Below are 16,699 nucleotides of genomic sequence, written 5' to 3'. Positions count from 1 at the left end.
TTTTCTGACCTAGGTATAATTAAATGCTTTGTGTCTATCATTGAATTTGGTAAATGTAGTAATGTTTTTTAATACCTACAATCACATTTATTAACTTTCTTTTCTATGACAATTAAAAAGTCACAATAAAAAACTTGTATCTATTGGCAGTAATATGATTTCTATTAGTGTGAATGCCAAGTTATAATGTCACATGAAAAAATTATTGGACTTAGTCTACTTATGTAGTAGGACATATATAACTGTTATTTGTTTTTTTTTTGCAATATTGATGGTCATTTATTATAGGTTGTTAAACTTTAAACAAAACAAGTTAACTAAATACAATTAGAAACTTTTTAATATATATTACATAAATTAACTGCTTGAATTTGTTTCATCAGTTGAACTTTTATTCTATGCCCTGATGTTGAATAGTATTTCTGTAATGTAGATGTTTTTCCTTCTAGCACCCCTTTTAGACAATAATTAATTTAATATTTTAATTAAAGTAGCTACTAACTTTGTACTGCCCTGCTCTGTGCAACTAACATAGAGGTGAAATTAGCTAGTTATCAGAAGTGAAGCGGACTACTTCCAATGACAGCACTATCGGGAGGGTATTGCATATTGTAAAAGTTTTACTTTTAGTGACTATTTTTATTGCTATTCCTGCTACTGATGTGGCAATCGAGACTCCAAGTTGAGGAAAAAGTTTGCCTGCTTACTCGGAGGTGCAATCCGCCATTTGATTTTCCGCGTTGCGGTTTTTTCAACTTTCATTCAAGCGTTGCAAGTAGAACTTGCAACTTTGAATACAACTAACAAAGAAAACTTAAGGATTTACTACAATATTAAATTCCTTTTAAAATTTATGGTCAAAGTTAGTGTCAAAACCAAACCAACTTTGTTACGACTTGGCGTTTAAGTCTGGCATAGATTTAAAGTGTGCAACTATACTCCGAGAAAATAGTAAAAAAAAAAGAGAAAAAAAAAATTAAATAAAACAAAAGAAATTAAAAAGTTATCAAAAAAATTATCCAATTTCCTTTGCTTTCAAGTTTAAATTTCAAATATTTCAAAGCCTTCGATTAAATGATAAAAGTTGGGTGCTCAGACTGGGATGTGCATAATTTTCAGTGACACATACGTAACAATGCCAAATGTTCCATGCTACTGTTCGAGGGAAATTACAAATTTTTTATGCTCATGTCATAATATTTTTCCATACAACTACTCAACCACATCCCATCATCCGCATCCAACAAGCCAGTCGATGTTCCACTCATAATAATGCACATCGCCAACCAAATGAATATCAAAATGGACAAGCGTTTTCAAATATTTTAACTAACTTGGCTGATAACAATGGATACTCTGCTCTATATTGTTGTTGTTGTCTATTGTTGTTGCCGTTTTGTTATTTTACATACTATATTTATTAACATTATAGGACTAGTGAACAGTCCTGCGTACTATGTATGTGTATTAGCTTACTTATTATTGTTGGTTCTATTACATTTTGCCGGCAGATAAGTTTTTCCCATCAAGGGAACAATGGTCACAAACGTTATAGAATCTGTTGGATTTTGTCACATAACCATTTCAATAAAAGGATGAAGAGGCAAGCCAACCTTATTATGTCACGAGTTGAATGAAACTTTGGAATACTTTTTTAGGGAATTCTTATTATACTCGTACGTACAAAAGTTGTTGTCAGATTGAGAATGTGTGAATGGAATTTTGATATTGTTAAGATAAAAATGAGTAAGTGAATGAATGAGTGAATGAGTCTATTGTAGAATATTTGCGATAACTTAAGGTTTGTAAAAAAAAAAGAAAGAAAAACAAATAAAAAATTACGTGTGTGCATGTTTTTGACAAGAAAGTTACCTGGTTAGGATTGCTTAACGTATCCCTTACCTGTCCGTACACATTCCTCGCTTAGACAAACTTTGTCTTCTGGTGATATGGAACCTGGAAAAGGAACAACACAAAAGATTTATCATATTAAACTTAGCAAAGAATTGAATAAATTGATTGATATATTTAATTTAGGGCACTACAAATAAAAATCACAAAAGATGCTAAAAGCAAGATTAATTGAGGTTTTCAAAGCGAATGAAGTATCGAATTACCAACAAAATTATACGTATACGTATCATCTTTTATAAAAAATTTAATATAAAATATACTTTAAAAGACAACTTTGGTTTTTTGCGATCGTTTTTACTTCAACATTTTTTATGAAATAAATCTTTGTTTTTGTACACGCAGTGTAATTCTTTTTTTCCCCCATTTTTGATGCTGTCATATGGCACTTTGGCTGTTATCAATTTTAATGCGTATATTGAATCTTAGTTTTTTGAAGTGTTTTATACGCAGTGTGCTTCTATTTGTTTCTCATTCTTAATGCTGTCATATGGCACTTTGGCTGTTAACAATTTTAATGCGTACATTCAAATTAAATGAAGTACTGATTGCCGGTGAGTTTGAAATTAAAGCATGTACTTTGTAAGTAATTTTTTAAGTTATATTTTATGTATTTAAATTTTGCCGGGCTTTATTCAATATTCAAATATTTATTTTTCAGTGTTTATTTTAATAGATATATTTTATTGAAACATAACTATATTTATAATTAAGTCTGTTTGGTCATTTAATATTTTTTAAATTTAAATTCTGTTAAATATTCATCATCAGACGTATTGGCTTAATTACTAATACATCTATTAGCTATTGGCGATGGCTTAAACATGTATTGGCTTAATTGATCTTACACAATTTTTTAGACTACAACTGTTAGGGATTTAACCGTCAATTTTTAACTGTAGTCTTGGCAACGAAAACTTAATTTGGGCTATTCAAGTTTCGTCAGACGTATTGAATTAATTACCAATACACCTATTGGCTATTGGCAATGACTTAAACATCTATAGGCTTAATTGACCTTATACAATTTTTTAGACTACAACAGTTAGGACTTTAATTCTGTCAACTTTTAACTGTAGTAGTGGCAACGAATACTTAATTTTGGCTATTCATTTTTCGTGTTTTGTCAATTTTAGTTGCTTATTCATAAACGAACTTTCGCTTACAACACAATTTTTAGAAAAAGCATAAACCACAGCTATATAAATTTATTAAAGTAGTGCAAAGTGTGGTTTTTTCACTATAAACACTATTGTTTTTGCGTACTTTTGCAGATTGTTTGCGTTCTGAAAGTTTATTTTAACAGTTATGTATATTATCGGACTCTTAAGCGAGATACAGACATGAACAACATATGCCCAACTTTAATTACAAATTTAATGTTGTATGAGCAGAATTTTATTTCAAATAGAAAAGGAGATAATAGTAAGAAAATTATCAAATTCAAAAATTTTAAAAAGATGGTATAGTGAGATAGTGAGAAAATGATCAAATTCAAAAATCAAATTTTTAATTTAATTTTAGAATCAAGAATTTTATTTAAAATTTAATTTTGGAAATTGTTTTTCAATAATTTATTCCCTCACATTTTCTCAGTAATACATACCCTCTTTTTATGTCTATCCAATGGTATACAGATTTTAATCATAATCATATATTAAGCTTAACTTTAAAACATTCGATACAAATCAAAGCAAAATCAATTATATGTCTATAATAATGTAGATCCTATAATGCTAAGGTTGTTTTAAGAAAGAAATATATCATTGAACTAGTTCGCTTCAATTTATTGCTCTCACCTTTTTCAGTAACTGTTATAATGGACTTTTTGGACTGAGTTGAAAGAACAATTAAAAAAAATAATTAAATTGATTAGAACAGATTCATTTTTAAGATGCTTTGAAAATTTTTTGGAGAAATGAGACAGTAAGTTTCAACGAACATAATACCAAGGATATAATACATTATTAAACGCTGAAGTAAGCTCTTCTGTTCTGAAACTACTACGAAAATAAGGTTATTCAATTTTTTGAATAACCCATAAAATATTGGATTGAAATTTCATTTCATACTTATAAACATAAATGTCAAATGTAACATTCAATATTAGTGACCTCAATATTATTTTTGGGTTAAGTCTCTTCTTAGGTCTATCACTCCTATGGTAATAATCGGGAATGACTGTAGTTCAAATCACTTCTCTAGTGGTTGTTATTGGGGCAAAATTGTTCTACAACTCTTTGTGGTTTACTGATTTAAAATTACTGAAGTAAAATATAAGTAAATTATACAGTTAACACTGATATGCTGAAGAAGTTCATTCCCCACACGACGATTTTAAAATACTCAATACTATGAAGCTTAGAAGATACTAAGGAGAAGAAGAACATATAATTTATATAGTGGTTGTGCAGTTGTTCCAGTGCGTTATAATCTAGAAGGTACTCGTACTAAGTTTAATATTACTAACTGTAGCAGTAGTCCAAAAATAACGAAGTCTAGAAAATGCAATTATTCGTTATTGCGGTAGAGTCATCTATCTAATCTAAACTATAAACTTTAATAAATGTTTTTAGGTTGTATTATTCAATAAGTTGCTTCGTTTACCCATACTAGTTAGTTAATAAATATAAATATTAATAATAATTATAATTTTTTTTAAGTTCTTTGCATTCTGTCGTCGATGCAGTAGCTATGCTTTGCGTTCTATTAAATTACTAGATTATGTTTGCGTGTTTTGAATTCCAGAATAATGTAACAGTGCACAAACACACTATATAGATATTCTAAATTACTACACGTAAGAGTACTGTTTTAAATACAATGATAACATTACCTTACTTCACGCAAGACTATTATAATTTATAACCCAAATTTCTATATGCTAATATAATTCAGGCATTTTTACTAACTGGTTATAAAGCTTTCATAAATTTGTTTAATAAGCGTTCGTAATAAAGTTCTAAACATTCTTAAATATTTACAAGTATTGACTTTGAGATGTTATACGAGTTCAGTAATATAAGACTTTAGTTAATCTGGACACATACTAAGAAATCACTTAATTTGTAGTACATTAAAGAAACAACCTATTTAAGAAGATAGAATAACATTTCGACATCAAGATGCTTTTGAGCATCGAATTTATAAGAAGGGAGGGTATCAAAAAGTTCTTTCAAAAAAATTTATATGAAACTTCCAATTCATATTTTTATACAAAAACTCTTATATCAGTAGAACACATTTGTAAAATAGTATATGCTAAGTGATATTAAATTAATCACAATTCTAAAAAAATATCCAATAACCGATGACGGCAGCAGTAAAATTATTAATTTCAGGAACCCGCAGAATAAATAGACTCATCCTACTAAAACAAAAGAACAAAAATTAATGCTGATAAACCTTATCGTAATATATATCAGAGCAGTGGTTTCCAACCTTTTTTTGACTAAGGACCACAAAGTTTAAGAATAATGAACTGCATGAATATTTTAATATGCTTTATTAATCTCTGATATGATTTATAATGATTGTATAATTGTATAAGTGCATAGTTAGGCTATTTTATAGCCTATATATTTTTTGTGTTTATATTCTAAGAAGTGAGGTTTTAGTGGTCAAACTACAAGCTATGGATCATACCTGTTTAATTTGATTCACAGACCATTTTTAACTATCTCGCAGTCCACCAATTAGAAACCAATGTATTAGAGAGACTAGACATATTGCTTAAGCCTAAGTTGCTGGCTACAGTAGTTAGAAATATCAAAAACGTGGTTGTATAACCGGCTAGAATAATATTAGAATTAAGATACCTAAACAATTATAAAAAAAATAGAAGAGAAGTTTGCAAATCTTCGGTATAGCTGACATCAAATATAATGCAATTTAAATTGAAACTATATTACTATTTTATTATATAATCAATATAAATTAGTAATAATAAAATTTTTGTAATAAACATTAGTTATCACTATTAGATACCAAATTTATTACAACATTTTAAGTTATTTCACAGGGAGATAAGAAAAAAGACATTAATGCAAATATATTTATATTGTAAAAGTAGTTGGCTCTATAAAACCCCAAATACTTTTAATTATTTTAAGTCTAACACAGACTTAAGCACAGAAAGATAATAATTTATTGAAATGCACTTGTTCAAATTCCTGAACTATCATAAAAAATTTACTATTAAATGGGATAAATAGTTAAACCCTTAAGAGTTTTATTCGAAACCACTTAACAGAATTAAATTTGCATTTTTTATAAAATTTATAGAAACTTAAAATGACGAAGTTTTTTACTTATTTTAGACATAAACTAATTTTGCTATCAAGAACAAGCCAAAAAAAAATAAATAAATAAAACAAGTAGAAAATATTTGACATATGATTCATGAAAAATTAAGTGACAAAAACACTCAGCCATAGCATTTGGTCTAACCGAGTGCCTAAGTTGGTAAAACGACAGGATTATGGCCGGGAAGCATGCAACAGGCACATAAAAATATAACTTCTTGCACGAGTTACTTCGAAAGGGTAACGCAGCAATCGCAACCCCAATTTTTGTTTTTATTTTTTTTAAGACCTATAAGTACTCTCTGTTAAAATCCGATATAAAAGTATGAACGTTACAAAAATAAAAAAAAATTTAAAAAAAATAACCGAAAAACTATGTAGTCTCGGGTCTTATTAATTCTTTCTATAGAATATAATGGGAAATATAAAATATATACATATAAAGTATTTATTAGAAGACGTTTCGGATTCGCTTCATGAAAAAATGAGAAAAAATTTAGCAAATATAAATATAATTTAATATATAGTTTAAATACTAAGGAATGCATCTAGGTAAATAATATTCCCTTTTTCAACTTAACACTTTCAAGTTCTGATATTTATAATGTTAATCTAATAATCTCAATTATAATTTCTAACTGGTTTACCATTTTTGAATTTAAACCTTTAGGTGACTATGGTGCAACTCATGTACTTTAATCTATTCATATCCGCGCTCTAGCTGTAAGGATTATAGTAACATATTAATCGTGAGACTAAGTAACTAGGAAAACCGAGCTAGATGTTAAAAACTATTTAAACTCTATATTAGAGAATCTTTTTTAGGTATTCCATATACTATGTCAAAATGTCATGGCAAAAATTATAACAAAGATTTTTAGAATTATTTCAAAAAACAATTTTTTTCCTTATTTTTTTTTATCATAAAAGTGTAAAATGAAAATTTAAAGAATTATTTATATTAATTATTTTTGTATTTTACGTATATGTATATACCAATGTTAAAGCATTTTTGTACTTAACATGTTAAGAAGCAGCAACACATTTCGTTTCAAATAGGTTAAAAAGACTAGAGACTCTCTAGCTTTATTTATAGCTTTTACTTTTCAGAAGATTTTGCTTACCAGAAAAAATTCCTTTACATAGCATTTGTTTAAAGGTTGAAACGGTTGTCTGAGATTTTTCTACAGCACAATGGGTCATCAGACCTAAAAAGACCATTGGGTCTGATAGACATGCCTCACTCTAATTAAAATTATCTGATAAGTCAATGCGTATATAAGTAGTTTTAAAAATCATTATTTTACTTAAGAAAAGGGAAATCACGTGCAGTACTGCCATTTTAGACGTTAATTAAAGCCTTTTAATCCTTCATCACAAAATCAAAGACGGGTTAAAAATGAAGAGAGGCACGTGACGGTCTAAACCAAGCAGCTGATACCACTCTCATCTGGGTTCCTGGGCATAGGAACACCTTGGTGTTTCCTTAGATGTATCTCTCGGAGTATTGGTTCACAGAGGATGGTGTAGAGAAGTACTATTTCTAGGTTACTAATAATAAATGGAAGACACTTAAGCCATGTATAACTTCCCGGTCAACATGACCCTCTTTCAACATAACGAGATCTTGAAAACTTATCAAAAGAGACGGCGTGAGTACTGCAGTATATATAGGAACTCACGCAGAGAAACTGAGCATTCCTTTTAATAAACTTTTAATCAAAAAAGTACTTCCCTAAAAACCAATTCTTCCAGAGGCCAGAGCCAAGCATTCACAGAATGAATGTTTAATAGTTTCTTACATTATATATAAATAAATATAAATAAATGTATGCTTAATATACATTGTATTTTGTAAAATTTCTAAACTTTTAATAAAAAGTAATTATTAAACATTTATTCTCTGGGTTTTAGAGGAAAAAAGTTTTTAGGGAAGTACTTTTTTGATAGTATATCACACTGTTCATCGCTAACTATAAAAAACCTATTAAATTATCTAAATTCAATGAGATGGTTCCAGTCTATCTTTTTCTATCTTAAGGTTTCTTGCGAAAAATGTAGTAGCAAAACGGCTAAAAATCGCTAATTGAGGTTAATGGACAGCTGACCAGCCGCTACGACTTACCATTCCCAAGAGGTGGTATTAGTGGGTTTAAGTTTCATATTGTGGCTTTCAATGTTTTCCATTTATAACAAAAAAAAATTGGTAAATAAACCTCTGAATAAACATTTTTTAAATTTTATAATCGCATCGCTAAGGAACCCTACTTCTCTAGTAATAGTAGCAATTTTATTTATTTCCAAAAATAAATACAGTCGTGCGTTATGACATAAAATAAGAAAAAATCGTAGGGAAAGAAGTTCCTTTACCAGATATGCTGTAGGTCAACAGTTGGTCGGTTTAATTGGCAATAATTTATAACTGTTTAAATTTAGATTTGTGAAACGAGTACATAAATCGTAACCGGTAAAGTTAATCTAAAGTTAAATTGCGGTATTAGAGATACTTGCTATTTTTTCCTTATTTAATTCAAAAATAATATAGGACAACAAACGTGTGTGCATAAATGTATTAGAAGTAACACAAGTGCATATATATATATACATAAATATACCTATATATATATCTATGTGTATAGTAAAAGTTATGCTGTAAAATCCAAAGCCATTAAAAAGTTATTAATGAAATCTGTTACGGACAACGTTGTGCACATACTCACGTATACGTATGTATCAGAATATTGCATATAGAATAGATAAATACAAACATTGATACATAGGTTTAAGCTCATGTGAATTGGAACTGTTGCCGTTTTCTAATGCTTCTCATCTTTGCCAATACACAAGCGGATATGTTTAAATAAAATATGTACGGAAACGGATATGTGTCATAAGGGAAGAAATAGTATTATCAGCTTAAAGCATTGCATACAACAAGATTTTAACACCTTCACATACAGAAGAAGCACAACATTGTGGACTGTCCATGAAGGCGAGCAGTCGCTCGCACACATAATCAACCGCAGCACAGACACATACAAGCCACACAAACCATACAAACTGTACGAGTATCCGAAACATACAAGCAACAGTCCGCATTGTAAACACAAGTAAGCCAAGTTAAGCTAAGTGATGCGCGAAACATGTTGCTCGATTGAAAATCGATAAATCAACACAAACAAAGTAATATCATCAAATATTAGATATCATATTGAAATTTTATTGTCCCCTACAATTCAAAAAACCAAATGTAAACTCACAGAGTTTACAGCCTTTATCAGATGTATAAAAGCTAAATACGAGTGAGTGTATTTTTTTCAATAAATAAAATATTGCATGTTAACTGTTGGTGATAAAAATATCTTCAATAAATTCAAAGCTGTTGAAGATAAATGAATTATAAAAGGGTCATATACTCTATATTATATATGTTATACTGGAAATATAAGTTTTTTTGAAACTCGATATAATTATTTATTGTTATAATAAAATTTATTTTAACCTTGCTTATTAAATAATTAAATTGTTAATAAGTAACACTTACTAGTAATTAATTACAAATTACAAATACAAAGACAAAACTTCTACTTCTAATAGAAATGAGGATAAAATAGAGGAAATTTTTATAAATGAAAACCAAATTTTTGATCCAAGTAAATTCCTCTACTGATCATACAGCTATTTTGAATAATACCAAATATCCATTAACAGTAGGTCGATTATTAAATAATTAAATTGTTAATAAGTAACACTTACTAATAATTAATTACAAATTACAAATACATAGATGAAAATTCTATTTCTAATAGAAATAAGGGTAAAATAGAGCAAATTTTTATAAATGAAAACCAAATTTTTGATCCAAGTAAATTCCTCTACTTATCATACAGCTATTTTGGATAATATCAAATATCCATCAACAGTTGGTTGGTTATTTAATGATTAAATTATTAATAAGTAACACTAATTACTAATTATTAATTAAGAATAGAAAGATAAAAATTCTATTTCTAATAGAAATGAGGATAAAATAGAGAATATTTTTATAAACAAAAACCAAATTTTTGATCAAGTAAATTTCTGTGCTGATCATACAACTATTTTGGATAATATCAAATATCCTTCAACTGTAATTTTTGGAAACATCTAAAGGTTTATTAATTTTTCTTGCCGAAAGAGATGCGTCTTATAACGAAAAGAAACTATTCGAAAAATAGAAAAATTTTAATTAATTTATTGAAATTTGGTTGAACATAACATACAACGCTGTTTTGAGTATTGCCAAGTACTCATCATCAGAGGTCTTCGAAAATATTCGAATGTTTTAAATTAGAACGAGCTTTTAAACTACAGCTTTATTTGAAAACACAAATTCAACGACTTGAAAACGACATGAAAATTAATCCATAGGTTTACATATGTTATTATTATTGTAAATAGAGTAGTAAATAGAATAGTAAATAGAGTAATCATTTGTAATCAAGAAGGAGTGTAAGCCTATAAGAGTTTGAAATATATTCAATTTTGATTTTCAATAAAAAGAATTTATACATCAATTATTTAATTGATTTCTGTTTAAATAATTCATATATTTTGGTTCTAATAATTGACACAAGAATTCAAAGACAACCCTAACAGTTCATTTTGAGCCATAGGTTGAATAGTTCTACAAAATGTCTATAAGGCCACAGGAGCTAAATGTTTTTCATAACTGTTTTACGACGAAAACTTAATGATGAGAAGACTTTAAATATAATGAGAGATCTGAGTACCCTAACAATTATTGCTAATACAACTAATCGTGGAGAAACATAAAAGCGTCTTGCCACTTTATTTTGTTTCTCGAACTCTTTAAAACAGTCAAAGGGTAACTTTTTTAACAAGATATGATATGAATACGAAATTAGAAAAGAACTTAAGACTATACCTAAAAAGGCATCCAAAGACTGTTTCTTAGACTGACAACTACTGTTTCTTAGACGATAGGTCAGTTGGTAGAGCAGTGGACTATAGAAGCAAATATTAAAAAATAAATGAAGACATGTACAATTTTTCGTTATTTTTCTATATCTTATGCAAGTCTCAATTTTTGAACTTTAAAACTATTTATAATTTTTTAAATTTAAACAAAAAAAATTACTCATCACAGGAATGGTATATATTAGTTCTACATTAGGAAGCATGTATCAACACTTCTACATAATTTCCTGGTGCTAGCAATGGTACATTATTTTTACAATTCTTCTTTATAGTACATTCCTAGTGATTCCTAGAGATTATAGGCTTTAATTTTTAATAAATACGATAGGTCCTTTATAATTCAAACGCAAGTGAAACGCTTTAGATAATGGACTTATCAGGCTTTCAAATTATAGAGGTTTTTATTTATTTTAATTTATTCCCAACTTTCCGAATGAAAAAAATTAATACATATTACATATTATGGGATTTGAAGCATATATGGTACAATGTTTTTATGTCAAGGTAAATATATAGAACAAAGAATTGTGACGTATTAGAGATATTTCGAATTATAAAAATTCGAACTAAATAAGTTCTACTATATATAACAATTTGACAGACTCTTCATCATCAGGATAGAGGATCAATTTATTTCAAGCTTCTAAGAAAAAATTTTTGTTTAATGCTTAATTCTAATACTTAAAATTCAAAAGTACATAAGTATGTTGCGAGAATAGAACATACACACACAATAACAGAAATTGACTCATCTGTTAGTATCTAAAGCCAGTTAATATAGGGTTGCTACTGATAAACCTGAGTTTCTAAAAACGTTATCAAGATGTTTTTGTACAATACTTATATCTACGTATATGGTTTAACAATGTCAATAAATTCACTTAGATTTAATATATATTAAATATATATATTAAAACTCCTTATACATGTATAATTAGTATAAAAACAATTTCTTATTTAATATGAATATTGAAAAAAGAAGTTCTTGATAAAAGATATTTATGAGTTCGTCACACACAACAAGTAATAAAATTTCACATGGCTTTTATCTTAATAACAAAATAGAATGTTCATACGTATATTTATCTAATTTACTTACAAATATCAATTATTCAAAAATAAGTAAATTTAAGTTCAAAGAAATTGATTGGACGTCATGTTTTTTGATAAAAATTGATCAGAAAAATAATTAAAAATTTAAATAAATCTTTTTGAAATACGTCAAAGACTTTGAAAAATATTTATCAAAATGATTTAAATAATAAATTATTCATATCATATATCAAACTAAACTTTATTAAAGAATTGATCAATTAGGTTTATCTATTTAGAAAATTATAGTTAGTTATTTTTTAATTTGTTATAATTAAAAATTTATTATATATGGATAGCTTTATTTTTATATGATAGCTTGATGTAAAAGTTTTGAAGTATTTTTAAAAAAATAATTCATAATTTATTGTTTTAATGACCAAATTTTTTTATATATTTTTGTGAGAGATAATTGATATACTTCAGGGTGGCTTGAATATAACTAAAGACTATAGTCGAAATTTTAATGACAATAAAATATATTTTTTAAAATAATTTAAAATTTTTATTTTTTGAAACAATTGACCAATTACCCCAACCATAATATATAAATATAAATAAATTCTTTAACATAATTTAAAAAGTTGCGTTTTTTTAACATATATTAATATTATAATTTATTAAAAAATGTATATAAATATTTAAAATAAATGTTTACTTAAAAATTATTAATGTTTTAATAAAGGTAGGTCAAAAATTTAGACATCTGAATATTATTAATTTCTAGAGAAGATTAAAGAAGGAGATCTAAAGAAGAGAAAGTTTTTATAATTTTAGAGTTTAGAAAGTTTTTAACAATACAATTTAGTCAATTTGTGATGTGTAATTAAATCTTCTACATTTTTAAATGACTCAAACACAAATTTAATCTAATTGTATTTTTAATAGATATAGTAACTAATGCCGTTTTCAAAAGGTAGATTTGGATTAACTTTTTCAATCGAAATTCAATTTTTAATAATCTATTGGTAAACCTAGACCGAAATGTATAACACTCGAGATTAATTTATAACACTTTAGATATTTTGTCAGAGCAACAAGATTATCCTGAAGTTTAGAGCAGTTTTAATCGACTTGATAGATGAAATGTGATTTGATTTGACATATGTGTTTATGAAAAATATAAATACCTAAATACCTATAAATATCTCGTATTAAGACAACTGCAAATGTGTTAGATTACTCTAAAAAGGTTTGATTGAGCAACAAATTTGACAAATCGATAGTAAATCTAGATTGAATCCAGATTTACTAATTGAAAACACCATAAGATAGTTGCACTTGTGAAATCAGACAAAAATAAATATCAATTATAGATATCAGATACCAATTTAAAAAAAACAGATACTAAAATAGATAGATAGACCACCTAAAATTAATAATAAAATTTTTAAATATTTCATTTTTGTTTCATTATTATCATATTGGTATCTTTAAAAATCTATTATTATATCTTTAATATATATTGACATATATAGTATATATATAATTTTTTAAATATTTTTAAGTGCAGAATTTCTTCAATTTCTGCAATTTTCTTAAAACTTTCTTAGATCGCAAAAGAGTGTCATCTACTTAACATACCGAACATAGGGTAACAAAACATATTTAGTTGTGACAACAAGGAAATGAAAAACAGCGGTAAAACATCCGAGTTGCTGCCTTGCCTGTTGCTTATATGATAAAAAGTGGGGGCGGAAGGCGTATTCAATTACTTTGTCTGCATAGTTGATGCTTCTTGTAAATGCAAGCAAATGGAAGGTATTTGAAATGCAATTACAATAAATTGAACTGTTTTTATTGCATGTTGACCCAGTTCTTTATAGGTTTATAAATAATTCATAACTGTTTTATATTATTTAAAAATTATGATTCCTATGTATGCATATACATATGTAGATGTGTAAGTCGAAATATCATGTAACAACATGTTAACATATGTATTTGTCTGTAGAACATTTATTATTTGAAAATCTATACATGCATAATTCAGTAGGGAAATGCTGGCTAAGAACTTCAGAAATGTTAGCGAAACCGTCAAAACACTGAAAATTCTTATGATAGCAAATTCCTTTTTTAACAATCTTCGACAATCCATATACCAGACAACTTACCATACATATGTATGTATGTACATGTGTAACACTGGTATTTTATCACAATCAACGTAACATGAATTTAAATGTATGAATGGTAAATTCATTGGGTTTGACATATCATGATGATGACAACACTTGTGTTCAAGTGATTGATGGTATAAAGCACCAATAAGCCACTAACAGCTGAAATTCCACGATGGTTTGTGAGTACACCGGCTTTACTTTGGGGATTTTTGGTATTATAATTTTTTAACCGTGATAGCTTTTGTATAATTTTTGACAGTCAAACAAAATGCTTTGATTAAAATTTTACTTACCTGGGTAATTGAGTGAATGATGATGAACGCTATCAGCTATTGCCTTGTTATAGTTATCATTGTTTGTGGTTTTGGTGGCTGGATAGCAACGATAACTGCCGGCTAAATAAATTGCTACTGCTCCAATAGCAGCACCTAAAACCGTAAACGCCACAGCCAAAATTAGCAAACGTCGCCTTAAAGCAGGATCTTTTATGACCCAATCGTTATGTTGATGATTTTGAATAGATGAGCTTCTGTTTGCTGTGATAGAAGTACTAGTGTTGTTATACGGAAATGGAGCATTTCGCTGTAATGTTGTACGTGGTGTACCGCTGACTATGGTGCTGATATTACCACCACCACCACCACCTCCAGTATCAGTACCACCACCAGCATCTGTACCAATGTATACAACGGTAGGTAGTTTTATGTGAGGTCCATTATTTGCTTGATTATTTTGATTTGTAATGCGTTGTTGCTGCACAGGAGACCGCACCGCATTAATGGCGGGGTTGTTACTGTTTGCTGTATTTGTTATTTTATTATCGGGAAAGTCATCTACAATGGGATTTCTTTCACTTCCCAGCAATGGTGCGACTACTGCTGCCGTGCCATCATCCATTGCAATACTATTTTCGCCACTACCAATATTGGGCGTGTTAGCGATGATATGCGGTGTACGCAGATAACCATTATTTATCAATTTTATATTTTCTGGCATTGCTGTGGTGAGTTGTTTAAAACGTATTTTGCGTTTTATTAATTTTCAGCTACTCGTAAGCCCGCCACTTCGATGAGTTGTGCTTAGTTTATAGGTTTTTGGTTGATTATTGAAATTTGTGAGACCAACGGCTGCTATCTTGTCACACCTCTCCACTGTGTGACAATTTGATAAGTAGTCTTACTGGTGCGAAACTACTAAATTTGCCAAACAAAATAATTTTGTTGCTGTTCTGTTTATCACATCAAATCGGTTGGTATTGACAATGCGGCTACGACTAATCTCTGGTCTCGTACACCTTTTCTGATATATCGAATGATTTATGGAACTTGTGTTTACCTATGCTGCTTTCAACGGTGAATATCTCACGTTTGTTGTATGGGTTTTGTTGTTCAAATTTTTAATAATATTCACTGAGGTGTCCATAGTGAAACGTTTGCTCATTAGGTGCTTTATATTTTAAGTACTGAAGATAAAAATCAAAACAAATAATTAATAAATATAAATAAACGAAACAATTATAATTATAAGTATCATATCGATTATATGTGTATATTAATAAAACACTATTAATTTATAATTTAATCAAAGTCCATTTTAAAGACATTTAATAAATTAAAAAATGATTAGACAACGTTTGAAGAATTTTTTCAAATTTTTAATTACCGATAATTATATTATATGAGTAGTTTGCAACGAAATTAAAACTTTATATTCACGTTATAACATCAAAATATATACATAAAATTTTAAGTTTTGAATTTAAGAGTATAAGTAAAAATATTAGTAAAAACAATGACAACGAATTTTATAAGTCAGCTATTTTGAGTAAAATTCTTTATTAAGCTATATACCTCTATAGCTTACTTCCCGAAATATCGAGTTTCAAAATTGTAAGAATTGATTTTTATGTTGATTACACTAGAAAAAACTATTAACATATATATACGTCATCTAAAGCCGACTAGTATTTACAATTTTTACATTGATCACACAAACCAACCATTGGTGACAATGACTTGATGCAACCGAATTCTCAAAAATTAAGCTATATAGACATACTGCGGAGAAATAGTGTTTAGAAGAACTGACTCCGTGCTGACCGACAGCTAAGGGGCTATCAAAGCACTAAACTCGCACGTTTTGACTCAAAACTGGTGCATACTTTAAAAAGACTTAGGCTAGGACTAGGATTAAGACCCTTCTCTCTCTTATAAAAATAAAGGAGAATAAGCATAATCCAAATCACTTATTCGTACCTACGACAACAAGAGATACCAGGATTGTATGGAT

The 16,699-nt window shown here is 28.1% G+C and overlaps 1 protein-coding gene across 1 annotated transcript in view; it reads right to left on the bottom strand.

The window, feature by feature from the left end:
* Nucleotides 1-16,699, bottom strand: part of LOC119670349 (neprilysin-1) — a 31,913-nt gene that overhangs the window by 4,428 nt on the left and 10,786 nt on the right. The window contains exons 2-3 of the mRNA XM_038080575.1: nt 14,704-15,872; nt 1,903-1,956 (exon numbers count right to left, since the gene is read on the bottom strand). Of these exons, the coding sequence (XP_037936503.1) occupies nt 1,903-1,956; nt 14,704-15,406 (757 nt within the window). The 5' untranslated portion in view covers nt 15,407-15,872. The remainder of the gene's footprint in view (nt 1-1,902; nt 1,957-14,703; nt 15,873-16,699) is intronic.

The sequence above is a fragment of the Teleopsis dalmanni genome, chromosome 1 (assembly GCF_002237135.1).
Source record: "Teleopsis dalmanni isolate 2A chromosome 1, ASM223713v2, whole genome shotgun sequence".
NCBI lineage: Eukaryota > Metazoa > Arthropoda > Insecta > Diptera > Diopsidae > Teleopsis > Teleopsis dalmanni.
This window is presented reverse-complemented; position numbering and strand designations above follow the sequence as displayed.